The 18,059-nt window shown below is 39.4% G+C and overlaps 1 protein-coding gene and 1 long non-coding RNA gene across 3 annotated transcripts in view; one reads left to right on the top strand and one right to left on the bottom strand.

Annotated features, from left to right (window-relative positions):
• Positions 1-18,059, bottom strand: part of OSBPL1A (oxysterol binding protein like 1A) — a 77,463-nt gene that overhangs the window by 58,954 nt on the left and 450 nt on the right. Inside the window, exons 1-7 of one of the 2 annotated variants that reach the window (XM_027675068.1) lie at positions 17,359-17,465; positions 13,307-13,429; positions 8,675-8,760; positions 6,491-6,565; positions 5,620-5,731; positions 4,421-4,506; positions 660-804 (exon numbers count right to left, since the gene is read on the bottom strand). In XM_027675068.1, the coding sequence (XP_027530869.1) occupies positions 660-804; positions 4,421-4,506; positions 5,620-5,731; positions 6,491-6,565; positions 8,675-8,760; positions 13,307-13,427 (625 nt within the window). In that variant the 5' untranslated portion in view covers positions 13,428-13,429; positions 17,359-17,465. Of the gene's footprint in view, positions 1-659; positions 805-4,420; positions 4,507-5,619; positions 5,732-6,490; positions 6,566-8,674; positions 8,761-13,306; positions 13,430-17,358; positions 17,466-18,059 lie in introns of those variants that run through there. The other variant, XM_027675058.1, reaches the window with a different exon arrangement.
• LOC113963718 overlaps positions 17,500-18,059 on the top strand; it is an 860-nt gene continuing 300 nt past the window's right edge. The window contains exons 1-2 of the long non-coding RNA XR_003532921.1: positions 17,500-17,598; positions 17,682-17,918. This is a non-coding gene — a long non-coding RNA (uncharacterized LOC113963718). The remainder of the gene's footprint in view (positions 17,599-17,681; positions 17,919-18,059) is intronic.

The following is an 18,059-nucleotide window of genomic DNA, read 5'->3' as shown; positions in this document are numbered from 1 at the left end:
AATAATTTGACACTGTTTACTCACTAAAGTTTGGTCCCACAAGCATCTACATTTACTTGGAATCAGGGAATATAAACTCCTCAGGGGCAGAAGACTATAAAGTTTGTGAACTTTAATGGACTGAACTGTCCATCAGAGTTCTACTAATTACAGACAGCCCTTTGCCATTACTGGTTTAAGTTTGTTTTTAGCTTCCCAGCTATACAAAACAGTTTAGAACATTTACAAACACCAAGACAGAGGCATCTTTAACCAGAGGACAAGTACACAGTTTGCATAGCATCTGCATAAAGTTTTCCTCTGTTTGGTTTCATTAGAAGACTTCTTCTGAGGAGCCAGATCTTCAATCTTATTTTTTTGTTATTTGTGTTCAATGTTTAGCATCAAGAAAACAAAAGCCAGGCATGTTTCATTGTTCAGACAGTAGGTAAAGTTTCTAGAAATGGTTATGTTTGGAAAATAAAAACATATATATACATATTTTGCTACAGTTCTTCAGTCTCGTGCAATTTAGTCAGTTTTGAGCTTCCTTTATTAGTGATACAAAGCTTGTAAAGCACCATAAGATTTTCTCTGAGCACTGCACAGTAACATAGCTTATAGAAGCAGCTGAATTTGTCTCCATTTGATGTTTAATGTACTTTTCCTTTGGTACTCACCGTTTTTATTTCTTATTTTGGGGTCTGCTCCATTTTTTAGAAGTTTCAATGCACAATGCTTATGAGCACGGTACGCTGCACAATGCAATGGTGTGTTCCCCATCTGATCTGTACAGTTGATATCAGGTGGTTTGGGCTTATTCAACTGGAAAGAAACAAAGTTCTGCTTACTTATCAGTTTTTCTCCCTTTCCAGATGCCATGTTCTCTCTTTTGAAAGTTAGGGATTCCTAAATAGGATACTTCAGTGTAGATCTGGCAACAAAGAGGGCACGTAGCAAGTGCAAGTGCAAGGGCAAGGACTACAACAATCACAAAAGATGTTCAGCTAAAGCAAGGAACTTCAGTTTTTTTGCTTGCTATTCCCCTTCTACTGCACAGCATGGACACATTTATCCTGCTCAGTTGCACAGTGCCAGGGAAAGTTGCCCAGCATTGCAGTTCAGTCCTTTATATAGCTAGAATGGCCCTATGCGATTCTACTGTCAAAAATCTACTGTTCTCCATAAAAGGCTCCCAGGCACGGTTTAAAAGTTAGCACAGGTCAACACTAAATCCAGAAAAAAATGGTTTGGCCACCCTGTTTTCAGAGAGTAAGAACTTTTACTGAAGGGTGGCAGACCTTCACTGTGTCAGTGACACAGACAGCCTAGGCCATTTAGAGGCTCCTAGGATAGGCAGTCTGTCACACAGACTGCAGCTTTGCTGCATTCTGAAGTCTAACTATTAAGATTAGAGCAACTACGTAACTGAGGAAAAAAAAATCACCCAGGTTTAACTTGCACACAAGATAAATGTTTGGAGAAACTGATCCCATCAAAGAGAAGGGTCATTAAACATGACACTACTAACTACCAGAAAATACCACTACACTTCTACTCAAATTATGTGGCTGTTGGATGTGTATACAGGCGTTGGACTAGATCATCTTTAGAGTCCCTTCCAACCCAAACCATTTCATGCAATATCAGCCACATAGTTAGGCTCATGAGCCAAATGGGACTGCCTTAACAGAAAGGCTAAGTTACTGATAAGCAGCCTTAGGAGACCAGTCACAAGTGTATGACAACACTTTCAGAGAAACTCAGTTTAAGCATTCTCATTAGCCATTGAGAAATTACTCCATAATAACAGAATTCCCATGGCAACAATTTAAGTTAACATCAACAGCAACCACCTAAAACATGCTTCAGAAATAGTCCTGTAAAGGATAAACTGCTACAGATGTTATTTATAGATAACTGATAAGAGAACAAAAGTCAAAAAGTGGGAGCTTGTGAAAGTATAGCCTCATTAATACTGTGGTCAAATACTTGCATTCCTGAGGATTCCTAAGTTTTAGCTACCCCAACCAGCTGTTTTACATCTACCTTATCTCTGTCTCCTGACTTCTTGCCTCCACACCTCTTAAGCTGCATGCCTGTGCTTTCAGCACCTTACACCATATTACAAAGCATTATTTGGAAGAAAGTTTGATGCATCAGCTCACTGTGATAAAAATCTCTCCAATCACCTCAGGAAATGCACAGTACATTTTTGAAAACTCAGAGGAAGAACACACTGGTTTTGCCTCAAGTAGACTAAAAAGCCTGGGTTAAGATTCAGTTGCTGAAGACCTAGCTCCTAGTAGCAAAACAAATTGTGATCTAGCGAGAACCTTGACAAAAGAGAAGCACAAAAGCCACCACTTCCACTTGACTTCAAGAAACTTCAACAGAAAGCAGTTATAAAGTTAAGCATATGCAGGTAAAGGAGAAAAAAGGGTCTGAAGTTCAGTTAGGAGGTTTAGAGAAACTGCACCATTAAATTATCTGTTCCAGACAACTGTGTTACAATACGCAGTACAGCCTTTTTTTGTAAAGATACTCAAGATAAAAGAGAATTAATAACAAAAGGGTATCTTTCAAGCAAGTGGCACTCTGTTCCAAAGGCAGTGAAGTAAATAAAACATTCTGGTGTTAGGTCTCACAATAAAAATACATGTAAGTAGCTAAAGTTCCACAGGCATAACAGTCTGCTAATAAAAAAACCCCATACAGTAGGAGCAGAAAGGCCTGAACAATCAGTAGGCAAAGTATGAGCAATTCTCAAGATATAGGGCAGTTCTGAAGAGCTACACAAATTCTCTGCAGAGGTATTAACCTAAAGGTAGGAAAGTCAAAGAGGTTTACACTACAGAGCTGGAAATGAAGAAAGTTCTTGGGACTTCCTCAAGAGTCATCAGGAGTTTGAAAATTGTAATTCAACGGTCACAGGTCCAAGTACTCACACCAATGGATTCCAAGGAACACATCTTAAGACTTGACTTAAAAACTGTCTCGGGGTCAAAAACGTGTAAGTATTTCAAAAAGTTAGAGATCAATGTATCACATGTCACATATACAGAGCTCAAAGATACTACACATGTCTAAAAAAATTACTAAGAAACTAAAACGTTGACAGGAACAGTTACATGCATAGTTAAATGCCACATAAGAGAAAGCAGAGTTCTTCAATAACAGATTTCTATGAGGAATCACCTTTTTCTGATTGTTTTTTCACATCAGCTTAAGGTAAGAAGACATGCAACAAGTGTTAAAATTACCAGAATCAAGAACAATCTATTATGTCAGCTTATTAATTACAATTAATACAATTGTGCCAGTGTACTAATGGACTATTCTTCCACATCTTAGTTACTGTGTACAGCTCTAGTTCTCTCTCCATTTCAAAGAGACAGTACAAAAAAGTACAAATAAGAATTACAAAGATGACCAAAGATTTAGAAACAGTTTCCATGTAAGAAGGAGTTAGAAAGACAAGAGTTCTTCAGATAAGAATAAATAAATTTAGAGGAGGGAAATAACAAATTTTGAATAGATGATCATTCTGGCTTCTAGGCAGGAAAGTAAAGAATGTCAAATTTCTCAATATACAAATTTCACATTTGTAAATTTTCCATTAGAAGTAAGTAGAAGTATTTAGACTGCTTTGATGCCTTAAATAAAAGGTATTACTAAAGGTGCCAACTAGCTAGAAAATGTTACATACTGCATGTCTTACCTCCAGGGACACTCTTCAGGACTCCAAAAAGCTTGAGTTCAAGCACTGGGACCCAACTTCAAAACTGGCTTCAAAACCCAACTGGATACAGTCCCGTGCAACCTGCTCTAGTTTATTCTGCTCTGCAAACAGGAACTGGACTAGTTTATCTCCAGAGGAACCCTCCAGTCTCAATTCTTCTTTGATCTGCTCCTCCAATAGTCTTACCATGCCAGTGTACTGGTCAGCTGGAATTTCTATGGGTGTGCATGGGCACACATATACAGTTTTCAATTTCTGCTCAGCATGAAATTGTGTTGTGCAGACAACTGTCCACTGAAAATTACAGAGACTTCAGCTGCAATGGATGCTAATGACAAAAAACTTACTTTCAAGATTTAAGACCACACCGTGATGAAAACCTAGGCACCCATGACATTAAGGCATCCACAATAACAAAATAAGCTCACGTCAGCAGACCTAGAACTGTTACACTGCTATTTACAACTAACTGACAAGAATTTAAAAACACAGAAGAAGCTGAAAACCATTTTTTGCAATCTCCAACAGGGAGGCTGGAAAACCCCTCAGGGTTCAGCACCTTACATAACATGGTGCACAGCACTGATATTCTGAAGTCACAGCGCTTTGCAATGCAAGGTACAATGTCATATTTTGTTACATTAGCATTATGGCTCGAATCACTTGACACAAAAGTATTACAAGCACTTGAATTCTTACCAAGGCAGTCAGTTTCCCCACTTCCCCCTCTCTTGCTGCTCCTAAGAGGAGCTCTTCCAGTTTCCTTTCTTGTGTCCTTTCCACCGCTATTTAAAAAAAAAAAATTAAGGTCAGTCTCAATAAAGTAGCAAGTACACATGAAGTAAAGCATTGAAAAACTATATCAAAACAGGCCTAGAGAAAAAAAGAGTTCCAGTGTTATTCATTTGGAACAGGTATAAATAGAATATTTATTCAGAAAAGTCTGTGTCAGAGCAAAACTATGTTCAAAGCATGTAAAATTTGACAAAATGTGTGAGTTTATATAAACATACATATTATTATTATAATTTTTTCAACACTTATAACCAACCCCATTCCCTGTGAGAGGGAAAACGGGGACTCTGTGACACCTTCATTAGATCTTCCCTGTGCTCTTTTCGGCTTCTCTTCTACTCTTCCTATCACACTACAAGAATTTTATTCTTCTCTAAAAATTCAGCAGATGAGCAGCTGAAAGGACTGTTATCTGTGCATCTGCATGCAGAATTAGAAGTGAGATCACTTCACATGTACAGTCTATGTTAGCGGACACAGAGCATCAGCTGTATTTATGAGTATCACATGATACTACCAGGAAGCAACACAGTTCTTAGAACTCTCCAAAACTATAAGCAGTGAACTTAGGTAAGTATTTGGGCACTCTCTGCCTCACTTTTGACCCCTGTGAGGCAATGCAGGAAAATGAGGGGAAGAGGTTTTACTTTTTTTTTTTTCCCTTTTTACTTAACATTTATGACTGCAATAGCAAGTCCTGAACTTGATTCAAAAATGGGGCACCTTTGCAAACTGTTTAGCATTTTTTTCCTTTAATGATTCAGTTGATATAAAGTCACCTAATATTCTTGACTTGAGCTTTTCCTCTTCCAGTGAGCCAAGACTTTGACTACCATATACTATTCAGAGCTGTAGCAAGGACTACCCCTAGCAGGACTGAAATAGTTACTTGAATAATGCATTCATGATACTTAACTCTCCAAGTCACAAAAAAACCCCCACCTGTCAGTACCGCAGATGAGAACCAAAAACTGTGACATTTTTCTTTCTAATGACAAAATTTAAAGAGAAAATTCAACTGAGATTCTGTAATGTGAAGTAGAAAGATCAGCTTTCAGAATGTACATGTGTTGAAAAAAACAAATAAAACCTATTAAAGTTACCTTCCAACATATTCCTTATGTCTTTATCATGAGTAACTTCTTTTGCAGTCTCTCCACTCCCATTAACAATGGAAGTATCAGCATTATGCTGCAACAGTAACATCACCACCTCCTGAAAAACAATTTGAAAAGCACTCCTTATCTGTCTCTAAAACAGTAAGGCCACAATCGGGCTTTCCAGCTACTGACATCCTGTAAGATGAGCTGTGTAACTAACAGTTTCTCACCACTGCTGATTTTTTATGAAAACAGGAAGGGATGTTTTAGAGAGATTGAAGAGTGAGGCTGACTGCAATCTTCTCTCTCACATCAGTCAGGCTGAAGGAACTAACAGGAGTTATAGCCGAACAGACTCACTCTGAAAAGCTGGCATACCTGGTGCAAATGCTAAATTTGACAGATAAAAATAGTGCAATTGGCTCTTTTCATAACACAGTAAGTATTCACTCCTTCAGAAGGCCTAAGAGGCTATCCATAGCGGTACTGGTTTTGGAATGATGGTGGCACGTGGGGAACAAATCAAACTAGTCTCACGTTACACAGGCCTATAAAAAGCTCTTTAGTTCTAGCTATCTGTGAAGAAACAGCACTTCCAGATACCAAATGGGCCTGCATGTCCTAACTAACAGGGTTTTTTTCCCCCTCTAGAAGCCACTAAGATTAAAACAATGTGATTTCTCTCTGTGGGTTTTTTTTTTTGGACAGAGTTATACATGCGAGGCAATGTGCCTAGTCCTTCTGAACACACTGTACCAAAACAGACAATAAGTCATTTTTAGACACTGTAAAAACATCTTCCAGAAGTGATCTTATTGCTGGCACTTTCTTAATAATTCTACAACTGAGGCTTAAAAAAGCCAACATACTTTACCTTGCGTCCTGTGAAAGCTGCCCGATGGAGTGGAGTGTCCCCCATGTCATTCAGCACATTCACATCCGCACCAGCCTAAACAGCAAGACCAAAAGACATCTGAATGTCCTTCCAACAAGAACTACATAGCTATTCCCTCTGACTGGGGGGGGGAAGGGAGGACAGGAACTAATATAGCCCTCATGGCAAATCAGATCAGAATTGTAACACATCCTGGAAACAAAGATAAAGTATATATGTAAGATTCATAACCCACATTCTGCAAATTGCTTCAAAAATGCCTCCTGCATTTTTCCAGGTAACTCTCACACATTTAAGAATATGGTATATGGGAAATAAGTACCCCGCAGGGGGTGCGGGTGTTGTTGGCTTGGTTTTTCTTTGGTTTGGGCTGTTGGGAGTTTTGTAGGCTTTTGGTTTATTTATTTGTTTGGCGTTTTTTGGCAGGGAGGTGTTAGGAAAAAAACACAAAAAACAAATTAATGAAAGAACTATAGTGGTACTGTGTAACATACATACATTTGTCACAGATGCACAAAGTACCACCAGCCTCCTGGAGCTCCTGATATAACAAGTCTTCTCCCTAGGCAACTACTGCTGTTCTTTCACTTGAAGTGCAAACTTCCACGTGAGCATTGATAGTACCATCTGAAACCTAACCTTTCTTCTCCCTTTCCTCTTCTTCAGTCTTTGTCTTGAATCTCCCTTCCTTTTGTCACACTTTTTCTCCATCCCATACCTTTTATCTGAAAGGAGGACTGTTTGCCACACTGCACAGGCACTGTTCCAGGAAACCAGGAAACACTATTCTTCTTTCACTGAGTATGCCTTCTACACCACCTTACCTAACCTCTCAAAGGGTCAGAAAGAGGGCAGGACATATTTAACTTCAGCACATATGTTTAGATCATATGACTTAGCCAGGTCACTGCTGCCTCCCTAAAGGTAACTGATGAACCCGACTTAGATTCTAGAGCTCTGTTTCTGGTATCTCCTTCACTTGCTCTTTGAACAGAAAATTTAGGCACAAATACACAGACGCACATGCCTAGCTTTCAGAGCTTTTGAAGTTGGATGCTTGAAAAATGCACTAAGTAATAAAACTTTACCTTTTGCTTTAAATAGCCCTCTTAAATTGAAAACAGCATTATTTACTGAGGAAGTATGGAGGCTAGAGAAGAATTTCTTAAAGAAATCTCAAATTTGTTTCTTCCTTTAGAGTCTGGATTATGGCCAGCAGCCTTTATTCTGAATGAAATTCAAGTTTAGATTAGCTACCTTTGTACTTGAGGCTGTTTATCACACTCCTGCCAGCTATAGAAAAATCTGTCGAATATGAATAGGGTCTAATAAAATTAGGGTTCGTTGAAGCTACCAAGAGCAAAAAAAAAAAAAAAGTAAGTCATAAGCCACATATTCACTGCATTTGCAGTTGTTATGCACAAATAAACAGGTCAGCTTTGATGGCAGAGGTTTGTTGTTTCAAAGTTCATCACAGAGTTCATTATTTCAAAGATGTTAGAAAGCAATAATGAGTAGAACTATATCAGCCTGTTCCTGAAAGAAACATTTTGTGCAGAATTCTGGGCATACTTTTATGCACAACATAGAACTAGATAACACAGGTTTATTGCATTTGAGACACTTTAGCTTTTCCTACAACTCAGAAAGTGAAATTGCCTAAATTTATGTACTTTATGTACTACACTAGCCTAGATCAAACCCTTGAAGTAACTGCATTACTAGTATCACGTGCTGGCTTCCTATATACAGATATCCACTAAGCTTGAAAAAAGCTGAGCTTTCATGAGTGCATACCTGTATACAGTACTTGTCTTCAATTCCTATATGTCGACAGTTACACACACACTCCAAGAGAAAGCTAGCTAAGCACTGATAATTGTAAACACTGTTCAGAGTAACCAATCTATGCTACTGCGAAGATTTCCAGTGTCACTATTTTGGATCCCTGTAAACTGTGCCATTCTCTACCTACCACAACTACCTCATTCCTTAGTTTTAATGACCAGTTACCTCAATGTTACATGTATATAAACTGTAGGAGTGGCTCTGCCTCCCTGCAAAGTCTCCTTTCTTCTATCACAAAAACCTGAATAAACACTAACTGCTTCTAGAATAACAAAGAATTTTCTGCCTTAGATGCAGAGGAAAGTAGAAACATACCTTCAGCAAATCCTCTACCACAACAGCATGTCCAAAGTAGCAAGCAAGGTGAAGAGGTGTCCAACCCATATTAGATTTACTTCTGCCTAAAAGATAAAACAGGTAAATTAAGTTTTGGTCTCACAATACAATTCAAGGTGACCATAGCTGGCATAGGTGACCATTCTTCACAGTAACAGAGGAGCAAGAAGGCTGGAAGCACCAATACTACTCATGTTATTTGAAAAATCAGGATGCAGTTTGAAAATGCTAGATTCAAATCTACAAAATCTTTCTGAGAGGAAAAAGTCATGTAGCCTGACTGAGAATAAAACTTCCGTTTGCATGTAATGCCTCATCCTTTAACGCTAGCAAGCAGCTTTGGTTACTTTCATTCACTATGAAAACGGCACGTGCAGGTACATATTTCTCTTGTTTATCAAAAAACTCTTTGGTTTACCCAATTTTATTTCCTTTACTCAAAGGAAAGGTAGGACAACTCATTTTTCAAACAAAGGATTAAAAACAAAACAGGTGGAATGATCTAATGTTGGAGTTCTTTGTTGTCTTGTGCTTGCATTCAATTTTAATAAAGACAGCCTTACTGAGTAACATGAGTTGAAATCTTTGTGCACAGTAGAACTCATGTATCACCTACAGCTCTAAGCTGCAGAATGATAAAGCACAGACAGGAAGCAGGCACATAAGTGACCATGCAAAGGAAAATATGATTTATGCTTTAAAGAGCATTTAAAACATGCTGGAGGACTGTCTGTAAGAATAAAATTCAACAACTGTCCTACAATCACTTCTTTAAAAGCAAGATATTAAAGCATTAGAGATTACTAAAGTTAACAATCCATGTCACTTTCCAACAGCAACACTCAACTGCATTAAGCAAAGCTGATTTGTGCTTTTTACTAAGCAACAGACCCAAGGCATTCTGAGTGTCACCTAAAAGCAATCATTTTGTATTTGGAAGCAAAATGAAAATGAGGCATCAGAAACTGTTTTGAAATTACTGTCACCATTAAATTTTCCCCTGTCATGTAACCCCAAGTAGTGAGGCATTAAACATGCACAGCATAAGTTCGCCCTAAGGAAACAAGCCACTAGCATGAGGAAAAACAAACTCTTGGTCTTGAAAGTTCATTATTCTTTATTATGCTTTCATAATAAAAATTAACATTAGAATGTGGTTCACAGCTGAAATACTTTCCCATTTCTTAGAACTGTTTCCAGGTAACATTTCCACCCTGTATTGGTAATTTCTTTTGTTGTTTGATTTTCTTTCTTCTCAACTCGTTTCCAACCCCAGATTTAGATCTTTCCCTCATCACAGTCAGGCCTACAACAGAGCTCCTACTCTATGTGACTGATGGGCTAGGGTACCACAGAAGATAAACACTGCGTGGATCACTAACTCTGGGGCTATTTGTGCTGGATAACATACTAAATAGACATCATTCATCTCTCAGTCTAGTAGGGAATAAGGTTCTTTCAAAGAACACAAAAGAGGTCTGAGTTGCACTGAATTCATAAAATTAGCCCAAGACAGTCATTAGTTACAGCACTGACAAGACTGTGCTGCTGCCAAGGAATTTGGTCATGAAAAAAAAAACAAAACAAAATAGAAACCCATCCAGTGGGTTTGTAGTTCTTACTGGATAAAGTGCCACAGGCCCTTGTTCTGCATCCACTCTGAGTGTTTGCATTTCTGATGTTAGCTGGGCAGTTATTTCTCAAGCCCTTAAGGTGTTTGTTACTTCTCTTCAAGTGACCACAAGTGCTTGCACCTTTTTTTTTGTTATTTTAAACCAGAAAATCATTACACAGGGGAGAATGCAAGGATAGGAAAATAGAAATATTATAATCTCAACAAAAATATAAGGTTCTCTACCCCTTCCACACAGCTCTTTGCTTTAATGCCAGTTAACTCTAAGTCTCAAGTGTTACCATTCGTTTAGAGAATGGAGACAAACTAGACAATCATTTCCCAGCTGTGGCCTCCTAAGCCACTGTGCAGTCATTCAAATGTGTATTTTGCCATAACACACTATTGACCATTGACCTTTATAGATTTCTTACTTTGCAAATTCCTAGATATTCTGTTTTCTTGTATTTAAGGAGAATGAGCTAACAATAGATGGCCTTAGAAAACATGATCATTTTAGGTGAAACCTGGGTTTAGTACTGTTTTAATGCAGATACCTTCTTTCCAAAATGGTGAACTGAGAAAACCAAAAGCAGTTCAGATCATATGGCTGGATTCTCCTCAAGCAAGTCCTGATTATCTGCAAGCACTGACTGGGTAGAATACAGTCACAACAGAGCAAGTAGAAGAAGCCTGAATTTACTTTCTCTTCCTTCACTTTGGCTGAAATTGGGGTGTTTAGGATCACTGTTGTCACACTTTACACTTATGAATCTATAGCACACACAGCCTCAGATAAGGCTCCCCCCTGGAAAGACAAGTACAAGGTGTCAAAGATAGGCTTTGACATGCAGGGACATTGACTTGTCAGACTTATATCTCCTAAGGCACACCCTGGACGAAGTTTACACTACCTCCAGTACAGCCTCCCACCTGCTCCAGAAGCACTTTATTCCAGGCCAAGTGTCACTGCAACATCAGATTCAAGTACTGAAGGAACTGCCACAGCACTGAAGACATTCCCCATATCCTGACTTCCTAGGGACATCTGATTATGCAAGAAGGTAATGACAGAACCACAAGAGGCTGTCAGGAAGAGAAGGAAGACTGAGGGTTGCAAACAGACAGTTACAGTCTAAAGCGTGTATTTTAGTTAATCATCAAGTGGTTATACAATTACTGTCTGGTAGTACCCAGCAGATCAGAACTTGTAGCAAGACAGTGGTTATGCTAGTGAAGAGGCAAAATGGCAGGGACAGTTATACTGGAGAGGCTGTTTGGTCTGAATTTGCCTTAGACTATTTCCAAAGGAGTACTCTATGGGAGCAGAGTGAAACAAGTTAGTCTCTGAAAAGTGACTGTGGAAGAGCAGAGAGTTAACTCTGAAGTCAGAGAACAGTTCCCCCAGAAAACACTTTAATTACACTTCTATGTCCTCCAACATTTAGAAGAATCAGAACCTAGAGATTTCACTGCAGACCGATTCCATATTCAGAATTAATTTTTTTAACCTGAACTATCACAAGCAGTCCATCTAGCTTCCTAGAGCTCCCATTAGCAAGCAAGGATTAACTGGCTGGCATGTATTGCTAAACTAGAAGAACAACAGCTAAGCACCATCTTTCCCCTCATTACCTGAGTCTCTTCTATCCTGCAGACTTTCTGACCAGAGTCCTGTTTGTTTTACATAATATGGACTGCAGACTATGCCATTTAATTATTATTTCTCAGCTTCAGATTATGTTTAAGAACACATGAGAGATGCTCTGAAATCTCTTCTAAGCACAAGAAAGTTCAGGAACTTTTTTATGGGTACTGTTTCACAAATTTTATGGAACTTTTATTCCAACCGTTTAGGCACTACACACAATGTCTTGAATATTTGCAAAGGACATACTTGTGAGGGTGGAGGATTTCACCTTCATCAAGGTCTGTTTAGTTCCCCTTTAAGTTATGAACTAGCTACCCAAAGATGAAGTAGCAAGAACTTGGATTTACAACTTGTTTTTCTGAAGTGAGTACACTAACCATTGGGAAAACACAAACACAGCTGAGCAGTCAAACAAAAGGATGAGTAAACTGATGATTAAGCTTAGTCAGATAACAGGCATCCCTGCTCTTTAGGGCAAGGTGTTCCCTCTGTCATGGCCAAGATGAAGCATAGTTGCTCTCCCCTCTCCCTCTGTATCACTGTCTTCTTAGTGCTGCTTAACAGTTATATGCTCAATAACAGAATACTAGCCTGTGTAAAAGAGTGGGATATACATCCACTTCTTTGAAGCAACCAGAAACACACTTGTGTAAATAAAGAGAAATATAAAGCTACTAAATTAATAAAGAAATAAAGCAGCCTGAAACTGCTAGCAAGCTTGCAAATCCCATCCCAGTCTGAAGTTTTAATGCTCAGCACGCAAGTTGCTTGGCCATAACTAAGTTAGCTACACGAGCAAAACTTTAGTGTTGGCCAAAGATAGATGGAGAACAGTTTTAGTTTCTTTTCCCAAGTAACCTAGTATAATGCTAATAATAAAACCATATATTTGTCCCAAACGTTCCTGCAAGTGGCAAGAAATGTAATGCTCCTACAGAGCAGAAATGAATGACCTGATCTAATCTCTGCAGCTCCGATGAAGGCTATTTACTTCCCTGAACCACCCCTTCGCACCATGGTCTCTTTTGTTTAGTATTACAAAGCTCCAAAGCTGGCATAAGCACGAACACAAGCAAAGAGAGGTACCGTCTCTTCATCTTGTCGACACTTCTAACGTCTGTGAATTACTCTGAGGTTTTCTGTACATTACTACTCTCCGTACTCTGCTTCTATTATCTCTCCCCTATGCAAGTATGGCCTTGAGTCATGGGGTAAAAGCAGCCATTTGAATGGGTTTTTATTACTGTGTTAAGCACTCCAAAGACAGCAAGATTATACTATCACTACCAGTTTCACTACATGTGGCTTCAACAGTGAGATTACAAAACATTTGAAGAAGGCTACTAACCTTTACAGTTGATATCAAAGCTTATTTCTCCTTTGTCCATGGTATCCAACAGCTGCTTAACTTCTTCAGCATTTCCATTTCTAGCATCATGGAGAAGCTGCTGTTCTGCTTCAGTACTCATCTCTAATAAAAGATATGAAAGAACCGATTTTGCAATCTCTTATATGCTGCTGTAAGTTACGGCTTAATATTACATCACTCTTTTCCTTATTTAACTCTGGTATCGAAAGATAATTATTCTCCCTGTGGAACACATTTAATGCGCAAGCTGTTTTCAACAGTCCAGCACTCAGGCTACTAAGAAGCATTAAAATTCCTCATACAAAGCAGTTAAATAACAAATTACCCAAGTTTTCTTGCTTCTCAGTTTTCTAGGTTCTAAGTGTGGCTTGGGAGTTGGAACTGCATGCTACAAACAAGGCATTTACTTTTCCCTCATAAGGCTTTCACCTTTACTCCTTATGGTTTTCAGAAGCAACAAGGAAACAAAAAAAATAATTATGCACAGCTATTAGCCCAAGTATTTCTTCAGAATTAACTGACACTTATTTTGGCTGCCAACCCTGGGGAACAGATTCTGCCTTTGCACAGAGGTCCCAGATACCCATCAGTGATTGGTACTATCACCGCTTGAGCTTCGATACCTGAGCCCCTTCAATCTCGACTTGGAGTCAGGTATTCAAACAACTTTGTAGATTTGATCTTTTCTTTAAGAAACACAATAGTACAATATAAAGAAGTTAACACATAACCGTAAAACATCACTAACTAATTTTCATCTTACCATTGCTCTTGAACTACAAAAAAAAAAAAGTATTTACATCTTTCAAAGAAGGAAGAAACCAAAACCTTTTAGCATAACAATTTTACAGCTCTCTACTAGACAGAGAGCCTTAGACCTTTGGGCAAGTGATACTGCTACTTAACATGTCTCATGCAGAATACAGTTATTAGGTGATGTCTTAACCAATCTTTTTCCACACTGAAACCACAAATTGAGGTTGGTTTGCCTTTTTTTTCCATGCTATTACAACAACTACCAACTGCATGAAGTTTAACAAGGGAAAGTGCTGGATTCTGCACTTGGGACAGGGCAACCCTGGTTGTGTGTATAGACTGGGGAATGACAGGCTAAAGAGAAGTGTCGTGGAAAGGGACCTGGGGGTCCTGGTCGATGGCAAGTTGAACATGAGTCAGCAGTGCCCTGGCAGCCAGGAGGGCCAACTGTGTCCTGGGAGGGCATCAGGCACAGCATCGCCAGCCGGCTGAGGGAGGTGATTGTCCCACTCTAGTCTGCACTGGTGCAGCCTCACTTTGAGTAGCGTACGCAGTTTTGGGCACCAAAACATAAGAAACATACAAAGCTATTAGAGAGTGTTGAAAGGAGGGCCATGAGGATGGTGAACAGTCTGGAGGGGAAGCCTTATGAGGAGCTGCGGAGGTCACTTGGTTTGTTCAGCCTGGAGAAGAGGAGTTGGAGGGGAGACCTCCTTATGGTCCTCCTTACAACGGGAAACAGAAGGGCAGATACTGATCTCTTCACTCTCGTGAAGGACTCAAGGAAACAGCATGAAGTTGAGCCAGAGAAGGTTTAGGTTAGATATCAGGAAAATGTTTTTCACCCAGAAGGTGGTTGGGCACTGCAACGGGCTCCCCAGGGAAGCAGTCACAGCACCAAGCCTGTCTGAGTTCAAGAAGCATTTGGACAACACTCTCGGGCACATGGTGTGATTCTTGGGGTGTCCTGCAAAGGGCCAGGAGTTGGACTTGATGATCCTTATGGCACCCCTTCCAACTCAGCATATTCTACAATTCTATGATTCAACCAGACCCAGATGCAGCAATGCCCTGTTTAAACGCACTGCTTTTAAGAGTTGCCAAAAAACAATTTCAAAAACAGCTTCAAAAGACTGTGCTGCTATACACAATTTACTACTGTTAAATACAATACAAAAATGAGAGGCTGTTGTCCAAATTTAGTGTCTCCATTTTAGCAGGTTCACTTGACACACTAGGTTTACCAAGTCCTACAGAATCTAGATTTCTGACGTTGGTTAATGATTACTGGCCTCACATAGTTAGCTTTCCTATACTAGCAGAGGTTCTGATTGGTCCCACAAACTGTTTACACTCTGCTGTACTAGACAGACAGCTTGATTGCACCACACACACTCACAGCTTAAATAGATGCAGGAAGCTCTTTGACTACTGTAAGATAAGAAGCAACTCAGCAAGAAAAGACACAGTGAGAACACTGGACAAGCAACAAAAAGCCTGCAACAGGGACAGATCCTGTAATACTCAAGACTTTGAAACCTAGAACAGGACAGACTGCCAAAGCGCTAACAATACAGCAAAGAGAAGTTTCCCTACCTTGTGCTCAATCAGCAAAGGGAAAGAGAGAATCCACATTCCAAGAATTTGACAGAGAGACTAAACAAGTCCTTTCTAGCATATTTCAGAACACACTGGATCAGTCACCTGCAAACTACAATAGACACGGGATACAAATTCCTTCTCCAGAAGTGGTTAGAGAGCACTCTTGTTTGTGCATGCTTTTCAGTTCTAGAAAACAAAACAAAACAAAACAGTACTAATTCTTCTAGTAATCCTTTGAGCCCTGAAGCTACCTTCTCCTTTGAACACGAGTCTATCCACTTGTGCGAGGCAACACTGCATAGCTGTTACCAGGACAGCTATAATCTTCTTTAGTGAATCAGTTCTAACAGTGTCTAGAGAAAGATCAAAATCAAATATGTTAATGCATTATCAGCCTATAATACTATCTCTGAAGGTGAATGACACAGTTTCAGTGGGACACAGAATGCAGCTCTGAGAATTGTACAGACAAAAGCGAAGAAGATAGAGCTCATCTTGCTGGCCTACAATCATTAAGGAAGAGAAAAAAAAAAAAAGCTCATCCTTCATTTTCACCTCCTCCCACACAGTATTTCTTTCAGATGAGAGAAACACACTCCTATCACTACCCTGTATCATTTGTCAACATCCCACATACTCAGCAGGTATGAACAGCACTTTCAACATATTAAGAACCTGCTGTTTCCATTCGATATTGATGAGATGGAAGAAAAAACTGCTTGGGAAGGGAACCAAGACGCTGATTCAAACATAACCCTTGTATGCAAGAAGGCCTGTTATATACACGGGTAGAATCTTAAATAGTTTAAGATACATGGAAAGCTGAATCACTATGTACAATTACTTGCACAGTTCTTCTCCTGCCAGACAGTCATAAGGTTAAAATCACTGATTTATTTGTACTCTCACAGCAAACATTAGCAAGAGAGTGACATGCATAGTAACATGGCTAAGAAAGGTCTGTCTTCTTCACTGGTTTACTCCCCAAAGACTTTGCTGTTTAGGCCAAGTCTCCAATTTCAAATACACTTTGTAAGCCTGCAGCATTCGGTGATGCAGAAGAATGACTGTCTGGCTATTTATTAGTCATAGTTAGAAGGATCACTCACATGAAAATGTTTCTACAATTGGGGCTGGAAAGTGAATCTGCATGCAGTTACCCATCAGAAAAGTGGTAAAGAACATAAAATTTTAGGTAAAGAAATAAATTAAGTTCTTAAATTAAGCTGGCAGAAAAAAGGCTCTTAACAGAACTTTATCATAATCTTGAAAATACTGTTTTAAGCGACAGTATTTCCTCTATAATGGAGATGAGCAACGACCAACAGAAGTTTGAGCGACAAATTTAGAGTATGGAAACAAATCAATACACAGGCACTTGAATGCTGTGCACTTACAACTGTACTTTGTACACCTACATTCCCCTGCAGACTGGAGTTTATTTGGTCCCATGACCCACCACCAACAGAGCTCCAAAATCCCCATCCACCAGTTTTGAGGCACGGAGCCAGATCATCAGCACTGAGGGAGAAACTGAATAGTTTAGTTTGGAGTTATTAGCCTTAAGATACTACTAGCAGGTTAATCTATAAGAATTGTGCTGCCCCTATATAAAATCTACTAGCCACTTAAGAGAGCACACATTTCTTCAGTCAGTGATGTTGCCATATTACCTTATTCCATTAATCAGATGATAGGCAATTTAACCTATTTCTCAGCTCATCTTCATGCCTTGTGCCATTGAAAGGCTTGCATCGTAGTCTCCACAGTCACTGCTATACTATGTCAAAACACCATAGAACATTATTTAGCATCTCCTCTACAGCTGAGATGACTGCAAGGCACTTCTATTGAACTCATCAGGACTACCAGAACAGTACTTGACTGTTAATTGAATCTTATCCTTTAAGAAGGTATAAAAAATAGCACTGAGATGCTCTGCTTTTATCTTCTTCTATGAGACCTATGTCAGAGCGATCTTCTCACGCTATTCCAGCATCTGTCTTCACATAGGAGTTGTTTCCAACACAGAGTGCCCAGGTTACCATTCTGCCTGCATGCCTGCTTAAGGGAGTTTTGCAGAATACTTCAACACAGAAGGCCACCAAACTACCGACATACAAACTACCAACTTTACCCAACTGCTAGGATACAGTCCAAGCAAAAGAAGTTGCTTTTCTCAAAGTGGCCTACAAAGATTTAAAGTGCTGTCCCTCACCATGGGGCACTATTAGTAAGACACACTTTCTTTTACTTTGATTTCCTCTCCTGATGAGTCCTCCACCCATGTACACAGCCCAGAACAGCAACAATACTCACTAAGCAGAACATGGGTGGGTTTCACTCTCCTATGGCTAGAAAAGCAGGAGAACCA

Source organism: Neopelma chrysocephalum, unplaced genomic scaffold (assembly GCF_003984885.1).
Source record: "Neopelma chrysocephalum unplaced genomic scaffold, ASM398488v2 Primary Assembly neopelma1_22, whole genome shotgun sequence".
NCBI lineage: Eukaryota > Metazoa > Chordata > Aves > Passeriformes > Pipridae > Neopelma > Neopelma chrysocephalum.
This window is presented reverse-complemented; position numbering and strand designations above follow the sequence as displayed.